The following is a 16,146-nucleotide window of genomic DNA, read 5'->3' as shown; positions in this document are numbered from 1 at the left end:
CACCTGAGGCTTCTCCAAAATGCCTTAAACACTGGTGTCATCACCATTACAAAGGAGTAATGAAATTCAGCTTCTCCCCAGATTTTTTGTCTTTCAGTCGTAAAACCTTCTACCCTGAATTGAAGAGTGTTTAACTTTTAGTTTAATTTTTAGTTTAGAGGTACAGCGCGGAAACAGGCCCTGTGGCCCACCGAGTCCATGCCGACCAGTGATCCCCGCACTCTAGCACTATCCTACACACACTAGGCACAAATTACAACTAAACCAGGCCAATTAACCTACAAATCTGTACGTCTTTGGAGTGTGGGAGGAAACCGGAGATCCCAGTGAAAACCGGCACAGGTCAGGGGGATAACATACAAACTCCATACAAACAAGCATCCATGGTCAGGATCGAACCCGGGTCTTTGGCGCTGTAAGGCAGCAACTCGACCGCGCCACCAGTGTTGGGAATTTAACCTGTACTTTGAATCCGGTTTTCATGTGGGGCCCAGTTGCCCTCTTAATTACAGCTCAGATGGGAACAGACACAAAGAACATATCATAGAGCAGTGGGTCAGTTAACTCAGTTTATTCAAGACCTTAACAGTACACTGGGAAAACTTTGAAAGAACCCAAAGTGTTTTAAAGATTCACAGCCGCTTATATTCTGTTTCAGTGGTTGCATACAGATATTAAATTCTTGAAATAATTAATCAAGGGGTGCAATAAATAACCCTTACCTCAGGATTAGTTTTATTGGTCTTAGCTTGGTTTACAACCTCCAATGTTTATTTTAAATTCAGCTAGCTCTGCCTTGGAATCTAAACATATAATAAATCTATTTATTGCCTCTCCTAGCATCCTTAAGTCTCCTTCACCATGTTGGCCCCTTTTCCTATCATGCTGCTCCAGAAAGTAAGCTCTCGGGAGCTTAGAAACTGCCAGAGAAAAGATCAGAGGTGGTGCTGCCATACCACTCTTGGCGAGGAGCATTGAAGACATTAATTTCTTCCACGTGATGCCAGGAAATTCAATCAGAAATGTATCAATCACAATGCCATGTTTAAAGTTGGGTGCTTACAATAAGCTGAAGGGTCTCAACACAAAGTGTCACCTATTCCTTTTCTCCAGAGATGCAGCCTGACCTGCTCAGTTACTCCAGCTTATTGGGTCTGTCTTTCGTTTAAACCAGCATCTGCAGTTCCTCACTCCACACGTCAGGCTGTGTTAGCAGTGTGTGACAGCATTATCATGATGCCAAAGCTAAAGCGAAAGACTGAAGCATCCAATAGACTACATAGCTGTCTTACATTGCATTATGTCAAATGATGTTACAAGGACAAAATTAATCAATAATGAAAAATACAATTTATTTTTCAAACAATTACATATACAGCTCACTGAATTAAACATAGTGCAGCACAGTGAAGCTGATTTTAACAGCAGCTATCAGAGTTACAGATCAAATAACACAAACAATGTTCATGGCTGATACAAAAATACAACATAAAGCAGTTTAAAAAAGACTGTCAACATCATTTGTAAAAAAAAGTTCATTTCCCATGCACCAATTGATCTCTGCTGATTGCAATGGATTGCTCAGTAACCTCCACTGCCATGTTCCAGTCAACCTAATGAAACAAGTAACAGTAACTAAGCAGAGGAAAGGAATATCACAATGGATCCAGCTCTCCTCGTGCTGCGTTGAAAATCTTTGACCAAATGAACATCTCTGTTAACTCACTTTATTTTAAAAAAACAAATATTACGTTAACCACAACTGCATTGAATTGATTAGTAAGGGTGTCAGGGGTTATGGGGCGAAGGCAGGAGAATGGGATTGAGAGAGAAAAATAGATCAGCCATGATTGAATGGCAGAGTAGCATTGATGGGCCAAATGGCCTAATTCTGCTCCTAGAACTTATGAAATAACCTACTCTGAACTCAATAGCTCTCTTGGCGAATGCACTGTCCAATTTAAAAGTCACTTACTTACAAAGAAAAAAAATCCCCTAAACTTATTTAAAGATTCATTTAATTGCTTGGATAAGTGTGTTTTGGAAGCATGATCACTCTTTCTGCCCCGTGTTCATATATATCCACTTTCAGTAGGAACTACTGGATAATATCAAAAGTAGAATTTTAGCACATGTCCCGTAAATGGTGTCATTTAACCCCATTACTGAAAACCTTCAGTCAGCATGGCTTGTTTCATGGCTTAGCTTCTTCACCCGAGAAGTTATCTTTGGAGCACAGGTGGGGAAAAGTAATACGACTGCCTTTAATTCCTAAACAAGGGTCAGGACACGTTATTTAATACTAGTGGGCCACAAGTACCTTAAAGATGTTTTGCTTACCTGTTACGCTGTAAGTAGCTACACTGTCTAAGCACCAAGGAAAAAAGCATAAAGCCTAAAAACTGCAATAATTCCGATTCTCTGCTTTTAAAACTGATTTAAATTCATGGTAAGCGTGGGCAGAATATGGGCTCAATTCCACGGCATCAATTTTTAAATGGGGGGGGGGTGGCGAGGAAGAGGTCAATAAGAGGACTGCACACCCAGCCAAACTGAGCATATCTGGGTCATAAATAATGAACTAACTCCTGACCAGATACATTGCTCTTTTGTGAACAGGAGCAGAATTATGGCCTTAAAGACAAAGACGATCTCAGCACCCCCTGGTTGGCAGTGATTTTATTGCATTTTAGTGAAAGGGGGGGGGGGGCGGGGGTCTAAATCTCACCACAATCAGCGAGATATGTGCGCTGGAGAGGCGGAAGAACTGCTTCTGCCCTTGTGGCGTGGAGAAGTAAAGGTCAGCACAATGGTGCAGCTAGTATTGCTACTGTCTAACAGACCCGCCGACCCAATACCAAAGGCCCTGGCCTCTGATTTGTGTCACGTTTGCACACACTCCCTGTTAATGCATGGGATTCCTCAGCTGTTCTGGTTTCCTTTGAAAGATGCGTGGTTGGCAGGTCAATTGCCCAATCCAAATTACACCTCGTGTGTAGGTGAGTAGTAGGAAAATAGTTGATGGAAATGTAGAGAGAATAGGTTACAGCAAAGATTATAAGGGTAGAGGGTTGAGAATGTGATTGCTACAAGGACTGGCATAGACTTGATGGGCCAAAGTGCCCTCTATGTTGCAAGGAAAAATGAAATATGGAAGATAAAACATAATGGGCTCCTTGGTGCCTTTCAGGTCTTTGTTTCATATGCTGGAGAGAGCTTGAAACAAGCAGTGGACCATCGTCCTCAATCATTTAATTTGTCCTGTCCTCCCCTCTAATTTCCCCTCTAATTTCCCCTCTAATTTCCTTTGAAACATTTGAACAATTAACTCCTTACTGGCTTGTTGTACTCACATAGGGATGTGATTTAAAATCAAGGACCAAGAGCCAAAATAGAATCCCTCCTTAACAGTGAATTGTGTGCTGCTGTCTCTTCTCCCTAATCACTGCTGTGCCCACAACTTTCAACCACATCTTCAAATTCCATAATCAGAGAGAACCAAACCTAATGCATTGTATTTGACAGGATAGATCCACTCAATGACTTTCCAATCCCAACTATACTGCAAAAATGGGTTCCAAGCAAAACCACGTTAAAAAAAACCACCTTGATCATCATTTGCAGTCAAAGATCTCCAAAAGTAGTTGCCAGAATGTTGACTGTAGCTTGCTTGACCTGCCATCCACTAGACAAGAAAGCAAATAGTTAAACTGTTTTGGGTGTCATTCTGGAACACTGTTATGCTGCCATAAACAACATTTGCTGCTATTTAAGTTACAGCAGATGAAAGATGTTGCTTTGACATCTCAGGAAGGTCATACTTATGCATCAGAAAGCACGCATTACTCAGCCAATTTCTGCAATGATAAACATTTGATTCTTGAAGAAAACATAAATTGTTATTAATTTAGCAAATGTATTTACCAGTTAATGTAATACATGTAGGCATCAATGCCCCAGGAATAATTCGGTCACAAGTTTCCATTCCACGACAAAGAAATTGTTTTCAAATAAAATACAAATGGGTCCCAAATTAAGTTACTAAATTCATAAGCAGTGCCTCAAATATGTATAGTAAATACATCACTTGTTCTTTAGTGAGTAGCGATGAAAAAAAAAGAGCAGACAAATAAAATTCTCCTTGAAACCCAACTGATCAGTAATGCAGACTTGCTTAAGAATTAATGAGGGAAGTTGCAAGATGGAGCTTGGTAACTTAACAGAAACAAACATATTTCACATGGTACCTCACCTCCTCATTGGACCCATTGTCTCCAAATTGGACTCATTCTCTCAGTCGCTTTTGCAAAGCTAAACTTCAAACACCAGGTTAAATAAAACATGCTGCTTTGGTAGTGGAACAGCATTAAAACAGCAAAACGGACATGAAATGCCTAATATTTCAAAAATGTGTCAAATACAATCCAAATGTCTGCAATCTCAAAAAATTCACATTTAAAACAAAATTACAAAGAGAGTGTACTATACAGAATTATTGAGGCCTTACCATGTGTAGCTAACCTGTCAAAATTGGTTGTTTCTTTTTTTAAATCCCAACTCCTTGACAAATAAAATAAATGGCTCACATCTTTGCAGGTGTTTAGGCTAGTAACCAAATTAAGGGAAGCAGCCAGTATTCCCTTTGCTTCGTAATAAGTAATTCTTAAATTAACATTCCTTTACAGCCGTGCATGGTTTACTCATTGATGAAAAAAGTACATCAGTATTGTGTCATCTATGGCTAAGAATTTGCATAGAAATTTGAATCTGAGATTGCCTAACACACCAATGATTGGACCAATGCAACATTATGCTGTTTTTAAAAAATATATATCTGCCACACACAACAGCCTTACCACTGTCCAAGTTTTTTCAAACAATTGATCAGAAATACACATCCAGGGTTTGTAAAATCATTTGTCGGCAAAGTGGGCAATTGCGTTGGTAGACATGCTGTTGCAAGAGGATACCCGTGCAGCCTTGACAGAGACACAGATGTCTGCATGGAAGCAGCAACACAGACTTTGCTTGGTCCTGACAGATGACACATTTCTTTCTTTCTTCTTGCTCCTTTAAGAGATTCCAGAGTTCATTATCCACAGGGACATTGCCATTTTTGTCCTTGGTGTCTGCTGGTCTCAAAGGAGCATCGCCGGTTTCTCCAGGTAGAGAGTTCTGGGCCGCAACCAGCTGCTGTTCCCTGGTAGTGTTGTTATCTCCTTGGACTGGGTTGGAATCGGTTTGTTCCAGCTGATTAACTGGTTGCTGATGTACAGCTGTTTGGTCCTCCAAGTTCCTTTCAGGATAAACTTGAATCCGCCTTATTTGGTCAAGTGGCCAGAAGTTCACATACCCTGGGTTAAGTCTCTGCAGCTGTTGACTGTACAATCGCCTCCAAGTCTCGGAGTTGACCATTAACTGAACATAGGTCACTATCAGCCTACAGATATGTAGGACATCCCTTCTTACCCGGTTAAGGTTTGGAACAGTATTCAAATGGTGAGCCAGTTGGTTAACGATTCTCAGTATTATCTCTGGGTTTGCATAGATTGTTGCGCTGGATATGAAGAGAAAGGTGATCGTCAGGCCGTAGAGGTTAAGGAGAAACAAGTCGGCCAGGACTCTGGAGAGGGAGATGAGGACTTCGATCACAAACTGGCATGGGGTCCAGAGAAGGATAACATTCCCAACGACACTGCTGGACAAATAGGTCAGAATTGATGCCAGAACCTCCACAGCCTTGACCAAAGGGTCGCCCAGCGCCCCGACCGCCGACAGCACGTTCTGGGTCCCAATGAGGAACATGTTGACGAGAGTGTTGACCAGGTAGGCGGCCAGACTGGCCAGGATGCCCACCGCGTCCCACAGCTGCTTGAGGAGGTGGTGTCCGGAGCAGAAGGTGGTGGCGAGGCCGTGCTGCAGCTCCTCGCGTCCCCGCAGGCTCAGGTAGGACAGCAGGTGCCCCACCATCTTCATGCTCTCGGCCAGGCCGCACACCGCCCGCAGCAGGTTGCAGAGCAGGCCGATGGCGAGCTGCAGGCCGCAGTGGGCCAGCTCGGCGACCTCCAGCACCGGCACACTCAGCAGGTTGTAGCACAGGCCGAGCAGCGAGCCGACGGAGCCGGGGACGGTGACTAGAAGGTGCAGCAACCCCGACACCGCGGACACCACCGTCGACACCAGCCAGAAGTTGAGGTCCAGCAAGAAGACGAGCAGGTTGAGGGCCCGGCCCAGGACGCCGAGCAGGCCGAGCAGGAGGCCGGCCATGGCGCTGGGCGGAGAGGCGCAGAGCCGCAGCGCAGTGAGTGGCGGTGGCGACCCCGGACCCCGGCCCCGGCCCCGACCTCTCACTCACTCTCTCTCTCTCTCTCCCCGCCCCGCCGCCGCAACCGTCAGCGCCGTTCAAACATCAACACAGCCCCGGAGCAGCCAATCGGGGGCGATCCGCGCCAGGCGGCGCTGGGGAGCGGACAACCCGGCCTGAGGTGAGGTGAAGCGGCGCCGCCAGTGTGGGGAGCCCGGGCCCGGGGGAGGCGGGGACAGGACGGGACGGGACGGGCCCGGGTGAGCGGACAGCTGGGGAGCGGGCAGCCCGGCCCGGGTGAGGCGAGGCGGACAGCCCGGCCCGGGTGAGGCGAGGCGGGCAGCCCGGCCCGGGTGAAGCGGCGCCGCCAGTGGGGAGCCCGGGCCCGTGTGAGGCGGCGGCTTCGACAGCGGACAGCCCGGGCCGAGTGTGGCGGGAATGGATGACCCGGCCCGTGTGAGACGGCGGCGGCGGCGGTGATAGCGTACAACCCGGCCCGTGTGAGGCGGGAGTGGACAGCCCGGCGGCTGCAGGGAGCCGGCCAGCAGTATCAGGTAGCCCGGCCCGTGTGGGGCGGGAGCGGACAGCCCGGCCCGTGTGAGGCGGGAGTGGACAGCCCGGCCCGTGTGAGGCGGGAGTGGACAGCCCGGCCCGTGTGAGGCGGGAGTGGACAGCCCGGCCCGTGTGAGGCGGGAGTGGACAGCCCGGCCCGTGTGAGGGGGGAGTGGACAGCCCGGCCCGTGTGAGGCGGGAGTGGACAGCCCGGCCCGTGTGGGGCGGGAGCGGACAGCCCGGCGGCTGCAGGGAGCCGGCCAGCAGTATCAGGTAGCCCAGACCGTGTGCAGCAAGCAGCTCTGCTTCTCCCCGAAATATATTCACCCTCACATCAAAGTTCATAGATTTCAGTGAAATTGGCGGCAGCAACGTTACATATCGATTTGACTGATTTTTATTATTATTATTATTATTATTATTCTTTAACTGCATTGGGAGGATAGCAGCGAGGGTAGGGTATCCCAGTGGGGAGGCAAATAACTTTCTGAAGCATGGTCCAGACTGGAAACGTCGCCTTATACTACATGATACATGATCTAACATGATCATGATCTATACATGATCTAACTGAACTGTATACAAGATGAAAGAATACTACTGTACCTGGTAGTAAGTACCATTGAACGAATGAGCCTGTCCATGGTCTCCAGAAATGCTGCCTTCTCAGCACTTAGTGTCACAATGATCGTCACTTCTGTCCCTGCCTCTACCTCACCACATCCCCATCCCATCCCATGATGAACCACTGATCTACCACCCCAGTTCTTCTTACCCGCATGGGCATCTGGTTGGCTCATCCCCAGATTCCTTACTCATGTTGCTTGCCACATCTATTTAGGGGTGCCGGCTTGAAGCATCACCTATCCCTGACCCACTGAGTTACTTCAGCATTTATACCTTGGTAAACCGACATCTGCAGTTGCTTGTTTCTATATCTATTTAGGACAACGATAATGAGACAGTTATTGCAAAACGGTTGATGTCCATTGAAGAACATCCCGGGAACTTTGGAGGGTGTCTAAGCCTTCTCCATCTTATCTCTTTCTCTGCCGTGTTGGTTCCCTCCTCTCCCTCGTTCTCACCTCACATCTGTATCTCCACCCTTCTCCCAACCCTTCTCCTCTCCCATTCTCTTGCCCTTCCATTTTCCTCCTTGAACTTCACTTGTAACTGCTTTACTGAATATCTACTTATTTTCTGACTTTTTTCAACAGCCATCCATCCATCTGTTATGTATCCCTTAATTAGTATATTCTGACTTACTAATTAAGAGACACACAGTAGAAGAGTTGGAAACTTGATTATGTAACAGATGCTGCCCGACCTGCTGAGTTTCTCCAATGGTTTGTTATTTTTGCTCCAGATTCCAACATCAGCAGCCTTTACCAGATATCACTAAATATCTGTTCATTATTTGCCTCGTGTGAAATTTTGTTTGGAAAGGCTCCTGCTCATGATTTTACTACAATAAAAGGAATTAAATAAATTCAAGTTGTTATTTCTTCTCCGCAAATGGATTTCTAACACTTGGAAGAAAATGAACACAAAACACTAAATTTAAAAACGGCTGCAAGAAAAAGCCTGGGGACTACAGACCAGTGAGCTTAATATCAATGGTGAAAAAGTGATTTCAGATTTTAAGAGTGAGGATCTAATATGAATCGGGAAAGACAAGGACTAATTGGGGATAATCAGCATAGGTAATCAGCATGGGATGTCGTGAATCATTTTTTGAAGCAATGCTCAAGAAGATCATAATTATAATCATCATCATACTTTATTAGCCAAGTATGTTTTGCAACATACAAGGAATTTCATTTGCCATACAGTCATAACAATAAAAAGCAACACACAAAATACATTTTCACATGAGCATCCACCACAGTGACGCCTCTGCATTCCTCACTGTGATGGAAGGCAAAAAAAAGTTCAATCTCTTCCCTTCTTTGGCCTCCATCGGTCGGGTGTCTAACCTTCCGTTGACGGGACGATCTTACTCCTGTAGCCGGCGATCGGGCCTTCCTTATCGGGGCGATCAAGCTCCTGCAGCGGGGGGGAATCTCAGCTCCCCCGCGCCAGGCGATCGGAACCGGGTCGGGGCTTGTCGAACTTTGTGCGGCTTCGGAGCTTCCTGACCTCGGTCTCAACCCGAGACTGCGAGCTCCTTGATATTAAAGTCCGCAGGCCGCGGTTGGAGTATCAATCCCAGGCAAATCTGTTAAATTTGGAAATATTTGGGATGTACTAGCAGTCTGAAGGGTTGTGACCCGAAACATCATCTATTCCTTTTCTCCAGAAAGGCTGCTTGACCTGCTGAGTTGCTCCAGCATTTTGTGACTATCTTTGGTGTAAACCAGCATCCTTTCTACACATTTGGGGAATATTTGTGTTGAGTTAAATCCCAGCACCACATTTTCTGCCCAAGCTTCATCTGAAGAGTCCGCGCCGACCAGCGATTCCTGCACACGTTAACACTATCCTACACACACTAGGGACAATTTATATTTACATATACACCAAGCTAAAAGTAAACCCCAAGGGGTTCTACAGATATGTCAATAGCAAAAGGATAGTGAGGGATAAAATTGGTCCATTAGAGAGTCAGAGTGGACAGCTATGTGCTGAGCCGGAAGAAATGGGGGAGATATTAAACAATTTCTTTTCTTCGGTATTTACCGAGGAGAAGGATATTGAATTATGTGAGGTAAGCGAAACAAGTAGAATAGTGATGGAAATTAGGAGGATTAAAGAAGAGGAGGTACGGACACTTTTGAAGAATATAAAAGTGGATAAGTCTCCAGGTCCTGATAGGATATTCCCTAGGACATTGAGGGAAGTTAGTGCAGAAATAGCAGGGGCTATGACGGAAATATTTCAAACGTCATTAGAAACAGGGATGGTGCCGGAAGATTGGCGCATTGCGCATGTTGTGCCTTTGTTTAAAAAAGGTTCTAAAAGTAAACCTAGCAATTATAGACCTATTAGTTTGACGTCTGTGGTGGGAAAATTAATGGAAAAGATACTTAGGGACAATATATATAATTATTTGGATAATCAAGGCCTGATTAGAAACAGTCAACATGGATTTGTGCCTGGAAGGTCATGTTTGACTAATCTTCTTGAATTTTTTGAAGAGGTTACCAGGGAAATTGATAAGGGCAAGGCTGTGGATGTTGTCTATATGGACTTCAGTAAGGCATTTGACAAGGTTCCACATGGAAGGTTGATTAAGAAGGTTAAATCGTTGGGTATTAATAGTGAGGTCGCAAGATGGATTCAACAATGGCTGAATGGGAGATACCAGAGGGTAATGGTTGACAATTGTATGTCAGGTTGGAGGCCAGTGTCTAGTGGAGTGCCCCAAGGATCTGTGTTGGGTCCACTGTTGTTTGTCATTTACATTAATGATCTGGATGATGGTGTGGCAAATTGGATTAGTAAATATGCAGATGATACTAAGATAGGTGGAGTAGTTGATAGTGAGGTAGATTTTCAAAGTCTACAGAGAGACTTGGGCCTTTTGGAAGGGTGGGCTGAAAGATGGCAGATGGAGTTTAATGCTGATAAGTGTGAGGTGCTGCATTTTGGTAGGACAAATCAAAATAGGACGTACAGGGTAAATGGTAGGGAATTGAGGAATGCAGTGGAACAGAGGGATCTGGGAATAACTGTGCATTGTTCCCTGAAGGTGGAATCTCATGTGGATAGGGTGGTGAAGAAGGCGTTTGGTATGCTTGCCTTTATAAATCAGAGCATCGAGTATAGAAGTTGGGATGTAATGTTGAAATTGTACAGGGCATTGGTGAGGCCGAATCTGGAGTATGGTGTGCAGTTCTGGTCGCCAAATTATAGGAAGGATGTCGACAAAATGGAGAGGGTACAGAGGAGATTTACTAGAATGTTGCCTGGGTTTCAGCACTTAGGCTACAGAGAGAGGTTGAATAGGTTGGGTCTTTATTCTTTGGAGCGTAGAAGGTTGAGGGGGGACTTGATAGAGGTTTTTTAAATTTTGAGAGGGACGGACAGAGTTGACGTGGGTAGGCTTTTCCCTTTGAGAGTGGGGAAGATTCCAACAAGGGGACATAGCTTCAGAATTGAGGGACAAAGGTTTAGGGGTAACATGAGGGGGAACTTCTTTACTCAGAGGGTTGTGGCTGTATGGAATGGGCTTCCGGTGGAAGTGGTGGAGGCTGGCTCGATTTTATTATTTAAGAGTAAATTGGATAGGTATATGGATAGGAGGGGATTGGAGGGTTATGGTCTGAGTGCAGGTAGATGAGACTAGGTCAGGGAGAATGGTCGGCGTGGACTGGTAGGGCCGGACAGGCCTGTTTCCATGCTGTAGTTGTTATATGTTATATGTTATATAATTAACCTACATACCTGTGCGTCTTTGGAGTGTGGGAGGAAACCGAAGATCTCGGAGAAAACCCGCGCGGTCATGGGGAGAATGTACAAACTCAGTGCAGACAGTACCTGTAGTCAGGATCGAACCCGGGTCTCCGGCGCTGTAAGGGAGCAACTCTACTGCTAAGCAGAGTCCTTTTTAAAAAAAATTGTAAATTATATTTAATTCATCAATCTTTGAATCGGAGCCTATTCAAAAGCCACATTGAATCATTGTTAATAAATGCTGATTTTTGCTCGATAAATATGGCACATTTGATGACAAACACTGACACATTTCTTGTTCAGTGACCGAGATGAATTTTTCAATGCCATTGTGGGGCTTCAAGGGAAAATGTATTTATGATGAGCAGGGTTTTTTTTTAAACTGCATTCTTTTAGAATAATCGTTGTTTCCTCTTCTGTTATTTTTGTTCTTTCCAATCATGGAAACTTGATTACAATGAACTTTTGTATAAGAAGGACTTGCATACAATTGGATTGAATCGGAACTTGGGTCAACATGACAAACATCCTGCTAATTTTGCTGTGAGTCACACTAGCTGATTGTTCTTCCGAAGGAGTCGCAGCTGTAGACCTAATTGTCCTTGTTGAAACTGCCACCAATATGATCAACACTGGTCACAGAAGCCTCACAGACTGCAGGTTGGAGAACTGGTGCCCCGTCACTTTTCAGCAGCAGTTGGGAAGTTTGCTGCTTGTAGCATGAAAGCCAGATATAGTAGATTAACCCCAAAGTGGCAGGACAGGTGGATAAGGGTTACAGAAAGCATATGGCATAACCATAAGACATAGGAGCAAAATTAGGCCATTCCACCCATCGAGTCTGCTCCGCCATTCAATCATGGCTGATCTATTTTTCCCTCTTAACCCCATTCTCTTGCTTTCTCGTAACCTTTGACACCCTTACCAATCAAGGACCTGTTTATCCAATCTCCGCTTTAAAACTATGCAATGACTTGCATCCACTACAATCTGTGGCAATGGATTCCACAGATTCACCACCCTCTGGCTGAAGAAATTCCTCCTCAGCTTCATTCTAATGGTACGTCTCTTTATTCTGAGGCTATGCCCTCTGGTCCTGGACTACTGGAAACATCCTCTCCACTTCCTCTCTTTAATTGGCTGTGACATAGAATAAAAGAGTTGGGAAGTCACGTTGCAACTTTATAAAACATTAGTTAGGCCACACTTGGAAAACTGCGCCATTCTGGTCAAGATGTTGTACAAAGGATGTGATTCCACTGGACAAGAGCGCCTCACAGTCTGGAATGTGTTGACTGAGGAAATGGTGGAGGCAGATAATCTCACAACATTTTTAGAAGCATCTATACAAGTACTTGAATCATCAAGGTATAGAAGGCGGGTAAATAAGATTAGTGTAGATAGATACAACGGGAATCATGGATGTAGTGGGGGTGAAGGGCCTGGTTCAATGCTGTACGGTTAACTAAATCTATGACAATATGAGGTAGAACTGGGTCACAACTGAACATGGCTGAGCAATAACTGAGGCAACACAACAGTGCCCCAAATAGTAAGTTAATGCCCAAAACCACTGAAAATGACCTGTGAAGATGACTGTGTGAGTATGTATTGGCCAAAATTTTATTGGAACATGCTGCATGCAGGAGGCTTTCTGTAATGTGGATAATGCCCTATAGAAGTTCTGGAGAATACTGTTTACAACTTATGAACCATTAATGCAGACTTCTTCAACTACTCCTGGTCCTATGCATTCAATCAGGTACTATTGTCTTTGGAAGGAAACCAACATGATTCCAATACGAATTTGAACGTTCACCAACTAGACTCAAGACAATTGGTGAATTTAAATTATGAAGAAATGCAAAGTAATTGGAGCTCATTCTTGCTGGAAAGGAGGTGGGTTAATTAAAGTTTTAACTTTAAAACTGGAAAAGGTGATGCAAAAAAATTTAACGACTCCAGTGAAAAGTTTTGCACGGAAGAAGATGCTTTTAAAAATTAAGAGATTGAGAAGGAAAATCAATCCAAATAATCACTGACATTTTATATAGTTTACTTGACTAAATTGCTTAATTGACCACTGGCGGGCAGGAGGTACAGAAGCCTGAAGTTAACACCACCAGATTCAGTCTGATTCAAGTCTCAAGAAGGGTCTTGACCCAAAATGTCACCCATTCCTTCTTTCCAGAAATGCTGTCTGTCCTGCTGAGTTACTCCAGCATTTTGTGTCCACCACCAGATTCAGGAGCCACAACCATCAAGTTCTGGAACAGGCCTACATAACCCTAACCCAAACCTATCAACCAAACACTATGGACCGTCTCTTGCACTACCATGCACTTGTTTACGAATTGTGTTTTGAACTAATGGTTGTTTTATTGCACAGTCTGGGTTTCACTGTAATCACTTCACACCAGACCAAGTTGGATATTGGACCAGGTACAAGGCTGCCGTGTCAGCTCCTGCTAACAACATCGGGTTTGCTCTCAGTATGGAGTCAAGGAACCCTGTAATACTGAAATCACGGTAGCGCAGCGGTAGAGTTGCTGCTTTACAGCGAATGCAGCGCCGGAGACTCAGGTTCGATCCTGACTACGGGTGCTGCACTGTAAGGAGTTTGTACATTCTCCCCGTGACCTGCGTGGGTTTTCTCCGAGATCTTCGGTTTCCTCCCACACTCCAAAGACGTACAGGTATGTAGGTTAATTGGCTGGGTAAATGTAAAAATTGTCCCTAGTGGGTGTAGGATAGTGTTAATGTGCGGGGATCGCTGGGCGGCACGGACTTGGAGGGCCGAAAAGGCCTGTTTCCGGCTGTATATATATGATATGATAATATGAATCAAGGGGATATCACTCCACTGGGTGGTGTATTATGCCGCAAAAGAATGGTTGCGATGCTTGGAGGTCCATCATCTCAGCCTGGAACAATGCAGCAGAGCTTCTCAAGGCTGTATCCCAAACCTAACCATCCCCAATGACCTACATTCCATTATAAATGAAAGTTCCACTCCATTTGCCTTGTTATGAAGTAGCCCATGCCTGTCTACAACAAGACCCAGACTACATTCAGACATACACTGCAGAACTACAGTAGGTCATCTTCTCCAGAATGACCAGGAATTAATCTTGTTAGCAATATCCTCATCGTGTAAGTGCGTTAAACAAGGACAGCTTTAGGCTATCCCAGAAACAGCAAGGTTAAAGTTAAAATGAAATTTGAAATCAACAGGAACATGAAAGCTCCTGATTCACCAATCTTGCCTCCTTACCATACCCCCATACTAAAGATGATTCCCAATCTTAGCCCATCCCTACTTACAAACTGTGAGCAAAGGTTCAATATTTGCAGCTTAGCGACCAGATATAAACTATTCCCAACCATCAAAATGGCTCAGGCCTTACGCTGGACATCCGGCAGTAATGAAAGCTGGGTCTTGTAGACTGGCAAAGATTATAGAATGCATTATGTGCTTTAAGATACTTAGAGAATGCTTCTGGCCTGCTGCCAAGAAAGCTGTTACTGGCCATCCAAACATTCAACTTTTAGAAAGGTTCTCTTGCCAAGAATATGGCCATGACTCAGAAAACAATTTTAAGTTCTCCAAGGCTTAGAGTTAAAATGCATTAAGTATATTAAAGGTATTAAAAACTAGCTTTCACTCATGACAAGAAAGCCATTTTCAGACCAGGGATGGGGCATGAATGAGGAGATTTATCTACATTTGAGAGAACAAATGTGAGGAGATGACAGTTGAAAGACTCAATCAGCAGACAGTGGAGGGAAGGGCCGGAGTAGAGACTGGAGACACAGTAGTGGGTACAAAGCCAGGTCCTCAAAGCCTTAGCCAAGTGATACTGCTCAGAATGGTGTCACCTTCAGATGGCCATGTGGTTTATCAGAACGATGGGAGGTGGGGGAAGGCAGATGAAGGAAGGGGACTGGTATTTACCGTGCTTGAATGCACGTGGGAGGAAGGATTGAGAACGAGGAATCACCTTCAAGATGCAGAAACGATCAGGTCAATGATTGACTAAGAACTAGCGGCAATGGTGAAGTAAGTGGCAGTGAGCATGGGAGAGGGAGGGTGAGATTATTTAGAAAATGAGGCCTCAGGGAGTGCGGTTAGGCCTTATGTTTTTTTTGTGGGGTTGCCAAAAGGATAAGAGACCAGTAGGGGGATTAAAGTAGTGGCTGCAAACTTAGTGATGTGCTGAGACAATTTGTGTAGGAAAATAACTGCAGGTGCTGGTACAAATCAGAGGTATCACAAAATGCTGGAGTAACTCAGCAGGTCAGGCAGCATCTAGGAGAGAGGGAATGGGTGACTTTTTGGGTCGAGACCCTTCGGAAGACCCTGCTGCCTGACCTGCTGAGTTACTCCAGCATTTTGTGAAACCTTGCTGAGACAATTTAGTTGTTCTGTAATTGTGGGCCAAAGGGCCCGTACTATTCTTATGTTTGATGAAAGTATTAAAGAAAACAGTAGAGCCACGATTTTGCTTTAATCCAGATACATTTTTTAATGTTGTTGCTTTCAGCGGAGTCTGATAATAAATCAGGGTGGTCAGTAACACGAGGACATGCAAGATTGACCGATTTCAGAGGGTCTGAGTCTGTTTGGTTTCTTGATGTAAATCTGCTTGCTACCTATTTAAATCCATGTCATTCCTTGCAATGTTATTCATTGCTGATTCTGTGCTCCATAAAATAGCTGCTTGCAGTGCCAGTGTGAACTACTAGTTTGTACCCCTATTAGGAAATGATTTTTGATTGAATTATTTCGTCTCTGCCTTCGGGAAAAGCTGAGGGAAAAATTCTCTTAAAAAGGAAATGTTGTAGTTTTAAGGATTATATATTTTTGTTTTACTAAAATTAACATTTAAAAAAAT

The 16,146-nt window shown here is 44.6% G+C and overlaps 2 protein-coding genes across 5 annotated transcripts in view; one reads left to right on the top strand and one right to left on the bottom strand.

Moving 5' to 3' along the window:
* Window positions 1–1,331: 1,331 nt before the first annotated feature.
* On the bottom strand, window positions 1,332–6,270 carry rnf26 (ring finger protein 26). The gene has a single exon (XM_078426909.1). It carries the CDS (start codon window positions 6,265–6,267, stop codon window positions 4,885–4,887), a length of 1,383 nt encoding a protein of 460 aa, XP_078283035.1. The 5' UTR covers window positions 6,268–6,270; the 3' UTR covers window positions 1,332–4,884.
* The window catches only part of LOC144608796 (cell surface glycoprotein MUC18-like), a 159,144-nt gene continuing 148,954 nt past the window's right edge, over window positions 5,957–16,146 (top strand). For 2 of the 4 annotated variants that reach the window (XM_078426906.1, XM_078426903.1), the window contains exon 1: window positions 5,957–6,485. The gene's annotated coding sequence lies outside the window, so the exon portion shown is untranslated. The other 2 variants (XM_078426905.1, XM_078426904.1) reach the window with 1 other exon arrangement.

Source organism: Rhinoraja longicauda, chromosome 32 (genome assembly GCF_053455715.1).
Source record: "Rhinoraja longicauda isolate Sanriku21f chromosome 32, sRhiLon1.1, whole genome shotgun sequence".
NCBI lineage: Eukaryota > Metazoa > Chordata > Chondrichthyes > Rajiformes > Arhynchobatidae > Rhinoraja > Rhinoraja longicauda.
This window is presented reverse-complemented; position numbering and strand designations above follow the sequence as displayed.

Bases quoted from the DNA above. Each gene is read 5' to 3' on its own strand.
- rnf26 (XM_078426909.1), bottom strand. From the start codon at position 6,267: ATGGCCGGCCTCCTGCTCGGCCTGCTCGGCGTCCTGGGCCGGGCCCTC.